The sequence below is a fragment of the Impatiens glandulifera genome, chromosome 5 (assembly GCF_907164915.1).
Source record: "Impatiens glandulifera chromosome 5, dImpGla2.1, whole genome shotgun sequence".
In the NCBI taxonomy this organism is placed as follows: Eukaryota; Viridiplantae; Streptophyta; class Magnoliopsida; order Ericales; family Balsaminaceae; genus Impatiens; species Impatiens glandulifera.
Genome location: NC_061866.1, coordinates 48,542,396 through 48,561,906, shown reverse-complemented (window position 1 = coordinate 48,561,906; position 19,511 = coordinate 48,542,396). Strand labels below are relative to the sequence as shown.

The 19,511-nt window shown below is 29.0% G+C and overlaps 2 protein-coding genes across 2 annotated transcripts; one reads left to right on the top strand and one right to left on the bottom strand.

Moving 5' to 3' along the window:
- On the bottom strand, positions 1-4,239 carry LOC124938344 (eukaryotic translation initiation factor 3 subunit F-like). The gene is made up of 6 exons (XM_047478765.1): positions 3,971-4,239; positions 2,870-2,949; positions 1,326-1,555; positions 638-759; positions 442-555; positions 1-354 (listed from the first exon to the last, which is right to left on the bottom strand). Exons 1-6 carry the CDS (start codon positions 4,190-4,192, stop codon positions 265-267), a joined length of 858 nt encoding a protein of 285 aa, XP_047334721.1. The 5' UTR covers positions 4,193-4,239; the 3' UTR covers positions 1-264.
- Positions 4,240-14,775: 10,536 nt separating this feature from the next.
- LOC124938557 (phosphoenolpyruvate carboxylase 2) lies at positions 14,776-19,101 on the top strand. Its single transcript, XM_047479023.1, has 10 exons — positions 14,776-14,937; positions 15,056-15,246; positions 15,552-15,946; positions 16,038-16,122; positions 16,211-16,537; positions 16,625-16,712; positions 16,803-16,957; positions 17,039-18,037; positions 18,122-18,508; positions 18,594-19,101. The coding sequence occupies exons 2-10, from the start codon at positions 15,079-15,081 to the stop codon at positions 18,885-18,887; spliced, it is 2,898 nt and encodes a 965-aa protein (XP_047334979.1). The 5' UTR covers positions 14,776-14,937; positions 15,056-15,078; the 3' UTR covers positions 18,888-19,101.
- The last annotated feature ends 410 nt before the right edge of the window (positions 19,102-19,511 follow it).

Below are 19,511 nucleotides of genomic sequence, written 5' to 3'. Positions count from 1 at the left end.
TATCAAGTTTAATAAATTCCTGTCATTTCTATTGCTAGTTTATAGTAATTATAATAATGCATCTCACATTATCAATAACAAGATTCTTTTAAAGGGGGCTCCAACAAAAGACAGACGTCAATAGTTTAAATTAAAAGTCTTTTTTAACTAAATCTCATGCAATTTTAGGTAGGGGATCATACAATAATGAATAAGCCTGAGGCCAAAACTGCAGAAGCTACCAAACAAGTTCCTTCCATTCCGCTATAATATGGAGAAATTCCCTCACAGAGCATGAACAGCAGTATTCAACTTCTCTGCCAAAGTTAGTTGAGTCCTCATGATGCTCGACAAATAGAGCAGTAGCAAATTGTCCTGCCAATGGGTGAAAAACAATATCAAATCAATGAAGCTTTCTAAATATCTAATTCAGAAGGAAAGCTGTTGTTCGTGTTATCTTACCTGCAAACTATCATTTACAAGCTTATCTAAAGCTTGAGACGGAACTTTGGGAATGGAAGCCACAGTTTCTGATATAAATCTCCCTATGTCATTATCTGCCTCAACTCTTCCTTCCTGAAAAGATTAATAAACTGTCAATAGTATGAAAGTGGGAAGCAAAAAAATGTTTTTTTAAGGACGAGAAAGATCTCCTCACCGCCACATCATCAACATATTGGTAGACATCTTCTATCAGGGCAAGCAAATGTTTCATTGATGCTTCCATTCCTTCCAAATCATTGGGTAGTTTGTCCACCGATGTGCTCTTCAGGACATCATCTATAATATAAGGATGCTTGTTAGTCAACCAAATTAATTCAATCCTTACTTACCATCAGTGAATTTCCACACAACATTAACCAATCTGAAGCTACACATACCTTTAAATTCTAATACACAACAAAAAACATTAACCTAATCAAGTTTTTTGTCTTTTTTCAGACCAATGGAGAGGCCTAAACAAGATTTTGTTTCAAGGGTTAAACGCACCAAGCAGGGGTCCAATCCTCGACCTCCGACTCTAACCACTATTGAGATACACTACATTGGCACCTAGTCAAGATTATATTGCATATAAAATACCAATTACCTTCAAACATCAACATAAAATGAAATGTCTATCAAAATCTTTGCAACTCTTCTAGCCATGATTTCCATGACTGGTCAGAAACAAAGATATATAATAAGTTCAACTGAACGGATTATCATATACGAGATCGCAAATGCATGGAAAGAGTCGATGTCTAAATAAACATATTTGAATTCCAAGCAAAGTTATTTATATATGTAGATTCGATCAGATATGGAAATTAATCTAGAAGGCTGCTTTAGAATAGAGTACATACAGCTAACCCTCTCGGCCTCAACCATGCATAAATCCAATGGGATTTCTTGAAACTGTGCAGCAAGTTGATGATCTCCCAAAGACAAGTTTACTGAAACAAAACCTTTTATGCTAGCCTCTCCATTCTTAAATCCAGTATCAACAGTCAGATGAATTGGATTTGAAACCTCCCTGGAGTAAAAGTCATGGATCAGTGCACTACCTCCAGTGACACCTAAACCAGTTGAAAACCTGCACAATTTGACAACAAGATGGAACAGAACAGACAATTAATCATTTGTTTGATTTATGCATAGTATATCATGTGATTATCAGTAATGTATATTTTTTAAACATGCATCAGCAAAATGAATAGAGGTTTATATAAAATATTCACAATAATATACTAGTATATACTCTTCTAGGCAGCTTATGATAAAGAAAGAAGTGTTGAAGGTGTCAATTATGTCGCAGTCCTCTAGGCTAAAAAAAGCTGAAAGTATTGTACTCTATTCTTTAATCACTTTTAAGATTTACTCCCAAGAGGTTTTTATATGCGTGAATGTTACCTATTAATAGAAATAACTAGTGTTATGCTCGTGCACACAATTAATATTTTCGAACATTCTTAAGATTATAAGTTTAAAAAAATCTTCATATATGCTCAATAAAATGTTATGATATTTAAATTATAATAAAATGTAAGTTTGATGTTTTCTAGCAGAAAAAAAAAGTATGATGTTAATTTTTAAACATTATTCCACACTAACTTACACAGTTTGTTAGTAGAAGTTGGTAAATACTTGAGCATATTTGAAATTAATATTTTATATAATCTCTATCATGATCTCATTAGAAATTTGCCAAAATCAATAGAATGGTCGTGATTATTTTTTAAATGCAAGTCTTAGTTTCATTTGTTACAACATTATTTTACGAACCATGACCCATATCATAATTTGCAAGTAACGCCATTTGTAGATGGTTAGGTGTCGCTATTGTTTACGGCACGTGGTGTCTTTGTAATTTTTCTGAAGAAACGGTCAGGAATGATCTATTGTCAAATGTCACCAATTGTCAAACCTATCACTAGCATAAAAAGAGAGTAAAAGGCATGCTATGTATTCTGGCTCGAAACTCACTAGGCACTTCTAAAAAACCTACTTATTCTGATTAATGAGGAGAGGTATAAGAAGGTCCAGGGTTCGAACTCACCACACACTTTAAGAATACCTATTCATTTCGATTAATGTGGAGATGTTTAACAGGTCATTACCTATTCTGTTATTATATAGAGAGATTATTGTGAACACTGGACACTTTGTCTGTCAACATGATGTAATGTCCAGAATATTTAACTTAAAGGAAAAAGCAACTATGTTGGTGTCTTGAGATAAAAGAGTGAGGGACTATCAGTTAATCTAAATGGTATTCTCTAGACAAAATAATAATATGAATCACATAGAAAATACAACTATGAAAAAGTAGATGGAGAAATATGATGCTCTTGTAGCCCTGATGCAGTCCAGAATAATTCATAAACCAAGGAGGTTTAGAAGTAGTTACCATCCAACAATGACTTCTTTTGGGTTAACCTTCTGGTGAGATGATAACATGTTATGGTGGTAATCAATATCCAATGCAACCTACAACAACACGAAAGAATAAACATTCAGATAAGACCAATCATATTTAATAAAATACCAATTCAATTTTTTTTAAAACATCCATTTGTAACATGCCAATAACAATATCATGCTTTACAGAAATGGTCACTAAAAGCTATAACAAATATGATTGAATTCGTCAAAACAGTTCATTTTGCATCCTCGCTTCTAGTCCAACATCAATCCCTATTGCAAGTGCCTGATGTATTAGAAGAAAAAACAAAGGTCGTCCAAGGCAGTAACTAGGCTTCCAAATAATTAATGTGTTTCTGATTCTGCTACAAGATTTAATCTCTCCTTCAATTCTATCAACCCCGTTTCACAAACTTTAAATGAGCCAATATTTAAGCATACATTTCCTCATAATAGATCAAAGATGATGACATCTTGCACTTCCACACAACTACAGATTATAACAATTGTGTTCTCTATGTCAACTTCTCAACTGGTACCCCAAATCATCTTCCAGCACTGTACTGTTTTTTACATATGACACCTCCTTTTCCAATAGCATCTTCAATTTTGAAAATACAAACAATGATTTATATTATCTCGGAACACACTCTAGATCCTCATGGTTAAGAGCTTCTACATCTGCAAGCTCACCATCAACATCCTCTTCCATGTTATCTCCATGCCAGCATTTCACACCTCAACAATGTCAGATTAATTATCTGACACTTATATAGGCCGGCAAAGAAGGAAATTCCATTCCCAACTTGTGAAACTCAATCAGGATAATTTCTGCAGAAGTCTCTTATAAGTCTTTCTCAAGATAGCTAGGGTTCACTTTCTCACTCTCAATAAAACTAACAAATATGATTTTATTAACAGTGGGAGAAACGCTCTGCATCTGTTTAAAAGAGTCTAATTCAACTAAGAACAGCCAATACTTCTAATACAAGTAGGAAACCTAAACTAACTCGATTTGACAATAAATAAAGTTCAGGATGAAAATGAATGAGATGTTATCGAGAACGAGCAGCTGATAAATTAAAACCTGGTCCGAGGATTCGTTGTGAGGAACAGCATAAGAATTTCGAATGTCGATGGTTCCATCAGGCAAGACGGATCCAAGGAGAGTTCCGATGACTCGGTCGGACTGGTCAGGACGGCGGACATAACAATCGCATATGTTGAAGATAACGAGAGGGTGAACCTTTGCGGAAACGCTTGTAGGAAAATTCGGAAGCTGCAATATTGTCTGATTGCTCGACGCCATTTTCTTCCTTCTTCTTCTTCGACAGAACTGAAACAAGTCTTCGAGCTTAAACAACAATAATGAAACTAGGGTTTTGGTTATCGATCTATATATTTTATTTATTTTTATTTTTATTTTATTTTTCGAAAGTTTATAATTATAATATTAAACGATAACTTTGTTACACCTAAACTTTATATTTAAAATAATTATTATTATCATTGTATTTTTTTTTTATTTGTTAAATAATTGTGATTGTATTTATTTACTAATGATAATCAATAATTGGAAGGGAAAAACAGACTCCGGTTGATAAATAATAAAAAAATGTAATTTAAATAAATTTATAAATTACTCAATGTCAAATTTTAAAGTCATTATTATCAATAGCAAATAAGTAAAATATAAATATATATATATATAAATTCGAAATTATTTAAATATGTAAACATTTTATCATTTATATTTTTTTCTGTTAATACTCTTTAACATTTCATTTGTTAAATATTGAATTCACTATTTTATATATATTAAAATAAGCATGGTATATATTGTGGGCTGCATTTATTCTATCTATTTTTTAATTATATTTATTTAATTAAAAATCTTTCTTTTAAATAATTATTATTTGTTAGTATTAATCAACTTAATTTTGTTTTTTAATTTGAGTATTAATCTTTGAGAATGGATTGATGGACATATATAATAGAATGTGAGGATTGTTGCATTCAGAAAAAAAAAATAACATCTTTTATTCATTTGATTAAATATGACATTTTTTTAACAATTTCATCTTAAATTTGACAACTAAAACAGTTAAGTATAAATAATTTAATCATAGAAAATAATTCTTATTAAAAAAAATGTGGTAAACACTTAAAAGGGAAATGTCTCACTTTGATTCCATCTTTTATTTAAAGTATTTGTTTGAGCTTTTATTTTGTTTTTTTTTTACTAATGTCATATTTCTCTTGAGAAGGAAAAAAATAATTTTTAAGAGATTCTGATTTGTCTCACTTTGATTCCATCTAAATTTGTTTTTCTGTTATATACTACAACCATTTAGATCACTATTCTTCTAGGTTCTAACAACTTATAGCCTCATTCGGTTTATTTGTATGAATTATGTACAAAATAATATGTTGGTGAGTGGAAAAAATAGTATATAATCAATTTACTTGAATAACTCAAGTATTTGTTACTTTTTTTATCCATTCTTTCTAAGAAATAAATTTGACCCAATTTGTTAAACATAAGGCATTTGATGGGGTTCAAAATCAGTGCTATATTAAGACAAAATAAATTATGGGTAATAGTTTATGAATTATGTATTATAGGGACGGATCAAGGGGTGGGTTTGAAAAAAAAATTAAAATTATCTTAAAATATTTTTATCATGACGTGAATAAAATAAAGGAAAAATTATGGATCAAAATTTGGGTTAGCATTCTTTTGTTTAGATTTATAGAAGAAAATAGTGAATAAAAAAAAATAAATAAGTCATATTGCTTCTATAACTTAATTTTATTTATTTTTTAGTTAGGTTTAAGTTTAACTCAACCTAAGTAATTATTTTTGAAAGAAAAACATTCTTATATATTTATTTATATATATATTTAATGTTATAAAATCAAAATAAATTTAGCAAAGGAAAACATTAAGTAAGTTTTTATGTAATTAAATATAATAAAAGTCTTAAAAATTATAACAAAACATTAGTTATTTAATATAAATCAATAAAATAACAATTATCAGCACAAAAACATTACAAAAAAAAAAATTACTATTTGTAATGAAGGAGGGTTTCCTATGTATGTTTTTAATTGAATATGAAATGATTCAATATCATCAATTATGCGTGATTTAAAAAAATAAAAAAAAATATTTAAAATAAACTCTAAAAAATAAAAAATATGTAGCTAAAAAAAGAACATGTTTTACAAAAATGGTCACACTAACATTAGGTATATAATATATTTTTTTTAAAGTTGGAAAGATATTACCTTAATATTAAATATTTATCATAAAATATTATATTAAACATAACAAAAATATGAAAGAAAAAAATACCCATAAGTTATAAAAACACTCAAATAATTATATCAATCAAATCCTAACAAATAATTAAATTCCAATTAATCATAATCAAAATATCTCTAACCAAACAAACATCTAATAATAATAATAATTAGTAGATTTATCTCACATCTTTTTATTTATTTCTCTCAAACAATATAAAAAAAATCATTTCTTCAGACTAACCTACTCCCAAATTGTGTAATATATAAAAAACAAAACAAATCAGGTATCACTATTAAATTACGCGGTAATCAAATTTTGTGTTGAATTTAAAATATAAAGTATTATTAGCATGGTTGGTTAAAGAGTTGTACTTGTTTTTGTTAGGTTATGATCAATTCGGACACTTTCAAAATTAAGCATCATTTTATATATATATATATATAATATTTATAATATTTATGTTCTCCTTGTTCTCTCACAAGGATAAAAGTGGAATAATTTTTATTTATTTATTTTTGTAAAAATACTATTTTGCCCCCTCCTTATGAGAGTAGCAGAGGATTCGACTTTAGACTTAAACTCTAAAAAATCTAAATAGGGATGGAATGGGCTTAAGCCCACAATCTTAACCTAAAATTAGGTCTAGTTTAAAAAATTAATTTAAAAAAAAAATTTGGTGAGATATGAACCTATAATCAAATAAAATTTATAAATTATTATCTTAAATTATTATCTTAAATTATTAAGTTACAACATTTTATGTTTAAAATTATAATAAATTTAACTAAATAATTTTTTTTTTTTAAAATAGGCTGGCCATGTGGGCTGTCCTAACCCAACCCAACTCAGGTACTTGCCGGGCTTATCTCATATAAACCCATACAAAGGTGTAAATTCTAATCTAAAAGATGTAGTGCTCAATTTTTAAAGGTTTACTTTATAGTGTTTGAAATTTTTGTATCTTGTGAGAGAGATTAAGTATGAAATGTAAAATATAATTTTAAGAATATTCATTTTTCAAAAGTAATTGGTTATTTAAGCCTATTTTCTTTGCTTGGTCCCAATACAAATATAAAGAAAAATGAAAAAGGTGTGGGCCATAGAGCTCAATATATTAATGTTGATTTTATATTGTTAGGAATTTTGTAATCTTATATTAGAGAAATATATTAAATATGAAATGATGATAGAAAATTTAAGAATACTTATTTTTGTTGTCCAACTATTCTACTCTTTTCAAAACTAATTTGATAAGACTATTTTTGTTGCTCATTGCATATACAAATACATTAGAAAGTTAAAAAAAAAAATAGAGTATTGAGATATATCACTTAATTAATGTTGATTTTTGTAGGGTTTGAGATTTTTATGAGTTGTTTGAATTTTAAAAAAATATATATTACTTATGAAATGATAAGAGCAATATGTTTGAGAATACTTATTTATTGTATATTCTCTTAAGTAATTGTTCTGCTCTTTTTAAAATAATTTGATAATTTATAGGGTCAATACAAACTCATTGAAAAATTAAATGGGACTATAACACTTTAATAATGTTGATTTTATAGAGATTTTCATGAATTGTGATTTGGATTTGATAAAGATATTAGTTTTGAAATGATAAAGTATTATATTTGAGAGTACTTAATTTGTATATATTCTTCTCTAATTATTATAATTTTTTCCAAAATTAATTTGATAGGCCTATTTTTATTTGTTTGGTCCAGATACAAACACATTTAAGATTTAAAAAAAAAGTATCAGACATATATCACTATTCATTTTGGCTTTATAGTAATGGGATTCTTGTGACTAGTGATTTGGACTTAGAAAGTATTTGCTTTTGAAATGATAAGAGTATGTTTATTTGTCTTGTGAGTGTGTTCATACTAAAAAAAATTGAATTGTATGGAGGGATTTTAATTTATCAAGGTTGCCTATTTTTTATTATTATTATTTTAAGAGTATTGAAAGGGCAACGAAAATATAACAAAAACAAGACTACAAGAGAGAGAAATAAATGTTTAAATTGAATTCCCAGTTATTGTCACAAATTATATCTCTTTCTCTTAACTCTCTTTAACAAAAATCGTCTTCAAACTTAAAACCTTAGATTTATTCATTGCGTGAACTTAAAAACACAATTTTTTTTAGAAACGATAGGTTTTTTTGCTTGATGTGATACAAACATATTGAAAAGTATGGAGCAATTTTACTTTATTAAGATTGACTTTATATTTTTGAAATCTTTGGTGAATTGTAGATTTGGATTTGAGAAATTTATAATACTTTATATTTTTGAAATTTTTGGTGAATTGTAAATTTGGATTTGAAAATTTTGTAATACTTTGTATTCCTGAAAACTTTGGTGAATTGTAAAATTGGATTTGAGAAATGTATTACAAATAAAAAAGCAATCTACATATATTTATAGCATACAAAAACTACTTTTTAAATATCAGATTACACAAATATAAAATAATTTTTTCAATTTTTAAAATTGTCCAAATATAAACTCTAAAACTAATGTTCATTGTAATGAAAACATGAATTCTTACTAGAGAACATTTTTGTTTTGGTGGTATAATAATAATAGAATCTATACAAAAGTTTTTTTTATTTGAATTTTAAAAAACATAATATAATTAAAATTATTTTATCAAATTTTCATTAATCAATATTATTTAATTAATTAAAATACTCTTTAATTATGTTATAAAAAGATTATTTTATCATATTATATATATATATATATATGTTCAAAAATAATATCAACTTTTAAAAAAAAAATAATTCAATATTTATTCACATAAATTTATATTAACCAGCTCTAAACAAAAATATAAAAAAAAAACTATTTAGCAATATTAATAAACAGAATTAATATTTTTGTAAATTTATATATTTCTTAATTAAATATTTATTTTTTTTCTCTTTTTTTATTTTACTAATTATTTAATCAACTTCTTTATCCTTTTATATTTTTCTTATATAATATTTTTATGAAAGTATTTTTTCTTTAATTAATCAATTCTTCTTTTATTAATTAATTAATTTCGCTCTATTTATCTATTTTTATTCCTTCGTCTATTCATATATTAGTATTCGATATTTTAATTTTATTTTTTCTACTATTTCACGTTGTCTTACATCAATATTAATTATTTTAAAATTGTTTGGTCTCTTTTCGAAACTAATACTTAAGTATTATAATGATTCATCTTTGAAAGAACCATTAAATTTGGATAATAATAGATATTAATCCATCCAACATCAAAAAAGTAATAACTAAGATTATACAAAAAAAAAAAAAAAAAAAAAAATAACTTAATGATTTTATTTACTATTATTATAAACCTCAATAAAAAAAAATTAAATAGAAAGACTATTAAATTTATTTTTGTTTATATTAAAAAAATAAAATAAAAATCACATAAAAGTTAGAGAAAAAAATAAAAGGAGAGAAATTAATTAATAAATGAAAAGAATAAATAAATAAATTAATTAATTAATTAATAAAAAAAAGATAGAGAGAAAATTAATATTAATTAAGAAATATATAAATTAAAAACAAATTAACTCTCTTTATTGAAAGAGGTCAAATAAGCCAATTTTTTTTTTTATAGTATATACGTTTAAAGCTATTTTTATTAGCTCATACGTCTAACTAAGCTAGTTATACAAATATATACTTCTAGATTAAATTTTTTTTCTAGTATAAATTAAGATTAATGACATTATTTCAATTTTATACATATTTGGATAGTCCAGATAACTATCTTCTCATTCAAATCCAAAAAGAACAACGATAAAAAATCAATTTGTTCGGTTCGAATATGGTGGAAACAGTTTTAAATTGACATCCCTATCAAGAGTATATAGTTGCACCAAGTGACTTATTTTCTAGTCTCTATATTATCACATCATTAACATTATTAGTCAGTTTTATACAATTTTGGTTTACCTTTTTTAGATATTAGATACTTCCAAGCCTCGTGAACATCGTGGTACAATTTGAAATATTCCAATTGATTAGTCATGGCACACACAAATTGACCGGGGCACCTAATTATGTCTCTTTCTTCTTTCTTTTTTACTATATTAAATTAATATTTATTATGAATTAATTTTTTCATAAATCATTAATAAATTATAATTCACAAGATGTCATATGTTCCGGTACATATCTATATTAGGGTTAAGTGGGGGTTAAGCCCACTTTAATATATATATATAACTAAAAATGTGATATAACCCTATAACTTTTTTATAAGTTATCTTCATTTATTTTTATAATTTTAAAAAATAGGTATGAATTTTTATTTAGTCTAACCGTTTTTTTCATATTTTTTCAAGCACCCTTCAATAATTTTTCAAGTTCATCCTAACTTCGAATTTTGGATAGTCCCTGTCGTTCAGACTTATATTCAATCTATTTTTTCAAAAATCATAATGTGATAGTTTTATTTTTGTCATTGTAACATGTGATATATGTAGATAACTTCCTAGTTAATATCGAAGAATTGTAAACAAAACAAGACCTCGATAATCCATAATATTGTTGTCTTCAAAAAGCGAAACAATTCTTTCATTTTCTCATTTTGCTCCTCTAAAACGATGAAATATATTTACCCTTCTAACAAAGGTTTGTGCAATTATTCACTTTGACAATAGCAAAGTTATATTACCCAACTTAAAAAAATTAAATAGGTATACTATCTAATATAATAATTATTTTCACTTATATATTTTTGAGCTTTTATAATCATCATGAGAGAGGAATAAAGAAACCTATAAAGAATACCCGAGTTTTTAGATAGTTGTTTAGAAGTTTGGATTGATGTTACTGATATGTCAGACTTACGTGTAAATATACATATATATTTGGGTTATCATTCAAATTATTCTTTGATGGACTGTTAAATTTTTTTAAACATTAAAAACTAATTTTTTTTACATTTTTTATCAAATAAAAGTTTTAATTTATAATTCGAATTTGATTAAAATAATCCAAAATTGAACAATTTGTTTGGATTATTTAGAATTAATCTTAAATAATTTTATTAGAATATGAAAAATAAAATTAATTATATATAAAAATATGAAAGGAGATTAAATTTGAATTTTCAGCAAATACTTTGTAATCTTAGATATATTAAAATAATAGTTTAAAATTTAATAATATAATTAATAGAAAAATGTAATGAAATGACGTGTTATTTGAGATTAATTAATCTCACATTATCTATTAAAAATTAGTCAACTAAATCAAGTTTGATAAGAAAATGCAATTATCAAAATATTAGGTGTAGCAAAGTGTTAAAGTCAACTCAATAGATCTACTATTATTTTTTTCTCTTTTACTTTTATAACTAAACTAGCTATCTCATATTTTCAATTAATCTATGGTCATTATTGATTATAAAACCTATAAATAAATTTCTAAATTGTTTATATATTTTCCAGTCTCACATTTTATTTATTTAGTCTCTCCTAGAAATGGGTTGATGGTATTGGGCAGATTCGCCGACTAATAGAAAACATGTCAAACTCGATTAGCGTCAATGTATTGATTAGTCCCATTCATAAACTCGCGTTTATCCGAACCCTACTAATAACCGAAGTCTAATTAGATATATCAAATAAAAATGATTATAATATATTTTGGTGTATAAATTTATCAAATCAATCAATAATAATACGGTAGAACAATGTTGGCTCTTATTTATTTAATATATTATAATTATTAGTTATCGCATTTTCATTAATTTGGATATTCATATGTAACCACATGATTATAATAATTCATCTATTATTTGGCTAATTACTTAATGTTAAGATAAGTCAAAGGCTGACTATATATATAACGTGCTCTGTTTGTGTACATACATAATACATTTATTTAATATATATATATATTTATTTATATTAAGCTCAAATAAAACTAGTCAGTTCAAGAACCGTGATGGTTTACGTCATCATTAGTAGTCCATATTATTCCGAGCTTAATTAATTAATTTTGTTTTTTCCTAAGGTACTTGAAACTAATTAATAGTAAATAATTTTACAATTTAAATATATAATTAATTTGACTTCATTTAATTTTTTAAAAATATTTAACAACTTTTTATACATTATATATAATAGTAATAATAAAATATTCAATAATTAAAAAAATGATAAAATATAGATTATATATAGACAGGAGTGATAAAAGAGAAAATAAGACAGGAAAAATGATAAAGTTCATGAGAAGAGAGAAGAGAGAAGAGAGAAGAGAGAAGAGAGAAGAGAGAAGAGAGAAGAGAGAAGAGAGAAGAGAGAAGAGAGAAGAGAGGAAAAATTTATTAATTTTTCAACAAATTTAATTATCACATAATTTTTTTTTAAATTTTCTCTCCCAATTATTATTTTTATATATAATAATAATAATAATAAAATGTTCAATAATTAAAATATATATATATATAAATAATAATAAATAAATAAATAAAATGGTAAGAGAGAGAGATTATAACTTTATTTTAAAATGCTATGAATCTGAGATCTGCATCGGTTCTTCTTGAACATGTTCTATCATTCTTTGTTTTTGTCAGCCGACCAACAATATTATAATAATTTTTAATCTGTATTTTATTATTTGAACTTTTCTGATTATATATTAGTAATTTTTCTGGTGAAGAATCTTTGATCCACATATACATATATTTATTATGTATATTCGCAGAATATGCATTTTCAGGCTCATCTCATGTGGTTCCATTATTGACATGGTTTTGATTTTTTATGTCTAATTGGTTGACATATAACATGTATTATAATGTATTTATGTCTTTTTAATTGTATATTTACATAATACATGTCTATATTCAATGCATCAATGTATTTTATCATATTATATATTATAGTAACCCTTTTATTGAATTAAATAAAGGATATTGATTAGTTGTATGAATTCAACATACAACTATTATATACATGGGTTGAACTAACACCACTCCCTTTCAAAAAAAAAAATGAAATAAACACAATAAAAGAAAATAAACATAATAAAAATAACTTATATAATGTATTATTTTCAATATTATTTATGAAGATATTTTCCTTCGAGACCTACTCAAGAAAAACAATGTTTTACTGTCTTCCTTGTTGGTATATATTAATTGTTGTCTTTTTCTTGTTGTAATCTTATGAGTTGCTCATTGAAGAGTATATATGCACCATCTTAATTGTTGTTTTTTTTGTTCAATTATTGGTTGTTGGAAACAACAGTTAATTGAAATAAAAATGGTTGTTTTTAATAGAAGTTGACTCACAATTCTTATTATATTTTGGTGGTGATATAAAATGAGAGGAAAATTATATACTTAATTAATTACTTAGATTATAACATTTCGGATTATCCTTAACTTATTATATTTTGGTGGTGATATAAAATGAGAGGAAAATTATATACTTAATTAATTACTTAGATTATAACATTTCGGATTATCCTTAACAAGTGAGTAATATTTTATCTCTTGTTTTTGGAAGTTATGTAATTATACATAAATGATAGATTTTTTTCCTATTTTATTTTGATTATAATCTCGCCTTTTATTAACTTTATTTTTAAGTAAAAAACCTAATTAACAAAATAAAAAATAATTGGGAAAGTGAATTTGAGAGAGAATGACGTGATTAAACTGATTAGTTGAAAAATAACCAATTTTTCCTCACTGTTTATTCATTTTTCAGTCAACGTGATGACACGTCATTCCTTCCCTCATTTCCTCTTCCATATAATTAATCACGTACCACACCAAATAGCGACAAGAATAATTTATAAGAGATTAAATGTTAATTTCACTAAAATCATTTTAAATGAATGAAAAAATAATGGCCTAAATATCAACCATTTTGTTTTGAGGGCAAAGACTATAATTTTGGATGAGAACATTATGAGCCACCTCAAGTTTGACAAATTCTTTGAGGATGTCTATAAATAAAATAAAACATAACCTAATATAAAATATAATTAAATTTAAGTTGAATCATTGAATTTTAATAGATTCTAAATTAGCCAATAAAATAATACAATAGAGTGATAACTGAGTGAATATAATATAATATTATAAGTACATTGGCTACAAAGTAGAAGAGAATAAATAATATATTTTTTTTATATTATTGTTTGGACTTTATAGTGTGTGATAAGATAAGAGGAGACAAACAGTGTTAATGCAATGGTCATAAATTTATTGGTCTTTGTGACAAGTGGCTCAACACCAATGTCTTATAAAGTGTTCTTTCTTCTACATATATATGTGGCCTCAAATTATTGGTTATAAACTGTCCATATCCAAATAAATGTAATAAATGAAATAAATGAAATAAATAATATTAGATACTTGTTTTATTTGTAAATATTATTATTTTTTGTTTTAAAAATGATTGATTTTATTAAAGAAGGCTCCGGCTTTTTAAAATAACGGCTCTAGGTTGACTCAAGAGACACAACCCTCTTCCAAAGTCACAAGCATCTTTAAGGGTATATCCCTCCGTGACGGAAAAACAAACGGAAAGGGATACCCTAAAGAAGAAGAAGAAAGGGTTTCTGTAAAGTGAAACGAAATTGTTCTATATATAGCAGAGGTTTCATCGGGATATCAACCAATTGCTTCCTCTCTTTCATCTTCATCTTCAATTAGAACTGCGATCATCATCTAATCTGAACAACGACTGGGAATTCTAACTGTTCTCAGGTTTTCAAATGATTTCATCTGCATTATCTGTATATGATCGATGTTTCTTCTTTATCTATCTAATTCATTGTTTTAACGTTCCGATTTACTCGGACTGACGATATTTTGTTTTTCTCAGAAACCTAAGTTGAAATCTGGTCAATGGCGAACCGGAACTTGGAGAAATTGGCATCGATTGACGCGCAGCTGAGGCAACTTGTTCCTGGGAAGGTTTCTGAGGATGATAAGCTTGTGGAATACGATGCTCTTTTGCTAGATCGGTTTCTAGATATTCTTCAAGACTTGCATGGAGAAGATCTCAAGGAAACGGTAATTTCGTAGTTAATTTTACACTAGTGTGATTGTTTGTTTGACTTTGAGAATCAATCAGATTGAACGATCTGATTCGGATTATCAATGAGTTTGATAGGGATTAGTCATGATTAACTGATTTAACGTATAGATTATGATTTTTTTTTGTCTTCTTGGATCTTTGACTTAAGAGGACATGTTAATTTCTTGTAGCCTTGTAGGTTAAACCTAGATAAATGTATATTATATTAGTACTGGATTAGAGTGATTGATAAACTTTCCTCAATTCTGCATTTGATCATGATTATACGTCTTGCTGATAGGTTCAAGAATGCTATGAACTGTCTGCCGAGTATGAAGGGAAGCATAATCCTCAGAAGCTTGAGGAGCTTGGAAGTGTACTTACTAGTTTGGATCCGGGGGATTTGATTGTTATTTCAAAGGCATTCTCTCACATGCTTAATTTGGCCAATTTGGCGGAAGAGGTTCAAATTGCTCATCGTAGACGGATTAAAAAATTGAAGAAAGGGGGTTTTGGAGATGAGAACTCTGCAACAACCGAATCAGACATTGAAGAGACGCTAAAAAGGCTGGTTTCAGAGCTAAACAAGACTCCTGAAGAGGTTTTCGAGGCTTTGAAAAACCAAACAGTGGATCTGGTCTTCACAGCTCATCCCACTCAATCTGTTCGACGATCCCTGCTTCAGAAACATGGAAGGTTTGCTTCTTCCTGAAACCTGCATTTATCATCTTAGATTGGATGTTAACTCAATTGTTTCCTTTTCCTTTCCTTCTTTACTGTTTCTTAGGATAAGGAATTGCTTAGCCCAATTGAATGCGGAAGATATAACTCCTGATGATAAACAAGAACTCGACGAGGCTCTCCAAAGGGAGGTGAGTTTTTATCAGTATATCCCCTTTTGCATTCTCTTTTCGAAGCTAAATCACTCATTTTCCCTTAATCTTCCTTTTTTACATCCAGATTCAAGCTGCCTTCCGCACAGATGAGATTCGAAGAACTCCTCCCACACCCCAAGATGAAATGAGAGCTGGAATGAGTTACTTCCACGAAACAATCTGGAAGGGTGTTCCCAAGTTCTTAAGACGTGTAGACACTGCTCTCAAGAATATTGGAATAAATGAGCGGGTTCCATACAATGCCCCTCTTATCCAATTCTCTTCATGGATGGGTGGTGATCGCGATGGTAATCCGAGGGTTACACCTGAGGTCACTAGGGATGTCTGTTTGTTGGCTAGAATGATGGCTGCTAACTTGTACTATTCTCAGATAGAAGATCTCATGTTTGAGGTTTGCATGACAAAAGATTTCTATCATTTTCACAAGCACTTCTAAAGATTTTTGCTTAACAATTCATTATGAATTCTTGTTTGCCAGTTGTCCATGTGGCGTTGCAGTGACGAGCTTCGTGCTCGAGCTGATGAACTACAGAGGTCCTCAAAGAGAGATGCCAAACACTATATAGGTAGTTTATCCAATTATTAAATTTACGTATAGTTTGTTTGTTCTAATATATACACGAATGAATGAGTATATATAATAATGTGTAATGCAGAGTTCTGGAAACAAGTACCTCCAAACGAACCATATCGTGTTCTCCTTGGTGAGGTGAGGGATAAACTATATCAAACACGCGAAAGGTCTCGACATTTATTGACCAATGGTGTTTCAGACATTCCGGAGGAGTCCACTTTCACTAACGTGGAGCAGGTACTTGTTTTAAACTTTTAGTAGAGGGTAATGCAAAGAAAACATGATCTTGGATCTTGGTCTAATCATTTGTGTGTGTAGTTCTTGGAACCACTTGAACTTTGCTACAAATCTCTTTGTGCATGCGGGGATCGTTCGATTGCTGATGGAAGCCTACTCGATTTCTTGAGACAAGTGTCCACTTTCGGGCTCTCTATTGTTCGACTCGACATAAGACAAGAATCCGAACGCCATGCTGACGTTATGGACGCCATAACGAAGCATCTCGAGATCGGATCTTACCTAGAATGGTCGGAGGAAAAACGTCAGGAATGGCTCTTATCCGAACTAAGCGGAAAGCGGCCATTGTTCGGCCCGGATCTTCCCAAGACGGAAGAAATATCGGACGTACTGGACACGTTCCATGTGATATCGGAACTTCCATCGGACTGTTTCGGAGCTTATATAATCTCGATGGCCACGGCTCCTTCCGATGTCCTAGCAGTAGAGCTTCTGCAACGCGAATGTCACGTGAAGAATCCTTTGAGGGTTGTTCCTTTGTTCGAGAAGCTTGCCGATCTCGAGGCTGCCCCTGCTGCTGTTGCTCGTCTTTTCTCGATCGAATGGTACAAAAACAGGATTAACGGGAAACAGGAGGTCATGATTGGGTACTCTGATTCTGGAAAAGACGCTGGACGTCTAACCGCAGGGTGGCAGTTGTACAAGGCTCAAGAGGAGCTTGTTAAGGTTGCTAAGAAGTATGGTATAAAGTTGACCATGTTCCACGGCCGAGGTGGGACTGTCGGTAGAGGAGGCGGGCCGACTCATCTTGCTATATTGTCTCAGCCGCCGGAGACTGTTCAAGGTTCACTTCGAGTTACGGTTCAAGGTGAAGTCATTGAGCAATCGTTCGGTGAGGAACATCTTTGTTTCAGAACACTTCAGAGGTTTACAGCTGCTACTCTTGAGCACGGGATGCATCCTCCTGTATCTCCAAAACCGGAGTGGCGGGCATTGATGGACGAAATTGCAGTCATTGCCACTGAGGAATACCGGTCCATTGTTTTTAAAGAACCTCGATTCGTGGAGTACTTCCGTCTGGTATGTTGTTGTTGTGCTATTCTCCTCGAGGATTTTAATAATAATAGTAAACCACGGTCTTAAAAAAAATGAAATATTTTGCAGGCTACACCGGAATTGGAGTACGGGCGAATGAACATTGGAAGCCGGCCGTCGAAAAGAAAGCCTAGTGGGGGAATTGAATCTCTTCGTGCTATTCCATGGATCTTCGCATGGACTCAGACGAGGTTTCATCTCCCGGTTTGGCTTGGGTTTGGTGCGGCATTCAAGTACGCGCTTAAGAAGGATGTTAGGAACATCCATATGCTGCAGGAGATGTACAACGAGTGGCCATTCTTTAGAGTTACAATTGACTTGATTGAAATGGTGTTTGCTAAGGGAGACCCAGGGATCGCAGCTTTGTATGACAAACTCTTAGTCTTGGAAGAACTATGGCCATTCGGCAAGAATTTAAGAACCAACTTTGATGAAACAAAGGCCCTCTTACTCCAGGTACTTGCGTGAATAATTTCGATTTAGTTAATATATTCCATTTGGCAATATCGTTTTATGATCCGTTTTCTTTCTGGGCATGCAGATTGCAGGGCACAAGGATCTTCTAGAAGGAGACCCTTACTTGAAGCAAAGATTGAGACTACGTGACTCGTACATTACTACACTAAACGTGCTGCAAGCGTACACGTTGAAGAGGATTCGCGACCCGAACTATCACGTGAAGCTGAGGCCCCATATCTCGAAGGAGTATTTGGAGTCGAAACCTGCAGATGAACTCATAAAGCTGAACCCGACAAGCGACTATGCACCTGGTTTGGAGGATACCCTCATCTTGACCATGAAGGGTATTGCTGCTGGCCTACAAAACACCGGTTGAAGAAAAACCATCCCTTTGGTTTGTGTTTGTTTGTTTGTTTTGTTTTTATTGTCTTCATGCTTTGTTTGTTAAGGGAGAAACATTGGCAGTGTGGCTGGCTCAAGCCCGAGTCAGTTTAATAAGTTAAGGTCTGTGCTTGAGAAAGCCGACCAACAATAAAAACCTTGAGCTTAGATGTGTTGTGTTAAATTGAGTTGGTTAATATTTTATTTTCCGAGCTATTGCGACAGCTTCCCCTTTTTAATTGCGGTATAAGATTTTCTATCCATGTTTTCAATTCATTTTTATAGTTTTGAGTTGGGATGTTATCTTAGAGAACATTTTATTACTAAATTAAATTGGTTGTGAAATTAGATAACAATAAGTTTTAGATTAAATAATTTTAAAAAATTAAATATCATCTTACTCATTTCTTATTTATCAAATTAATTAATTAAAATATTAAAATAATTTTTCAAATTATTATTTTTTATTTTATTTGTATATATTAATATCTTTTAAATAAAAAAATATCTAAATCTCTTTAAAATCATAATCAATCATTAATTTTTTTTATTTCTAACTTATTTTAATAACTTAAGTCTAACAAGTTTTTAAAATTTTAAATTTTTGATTATTTTTCTT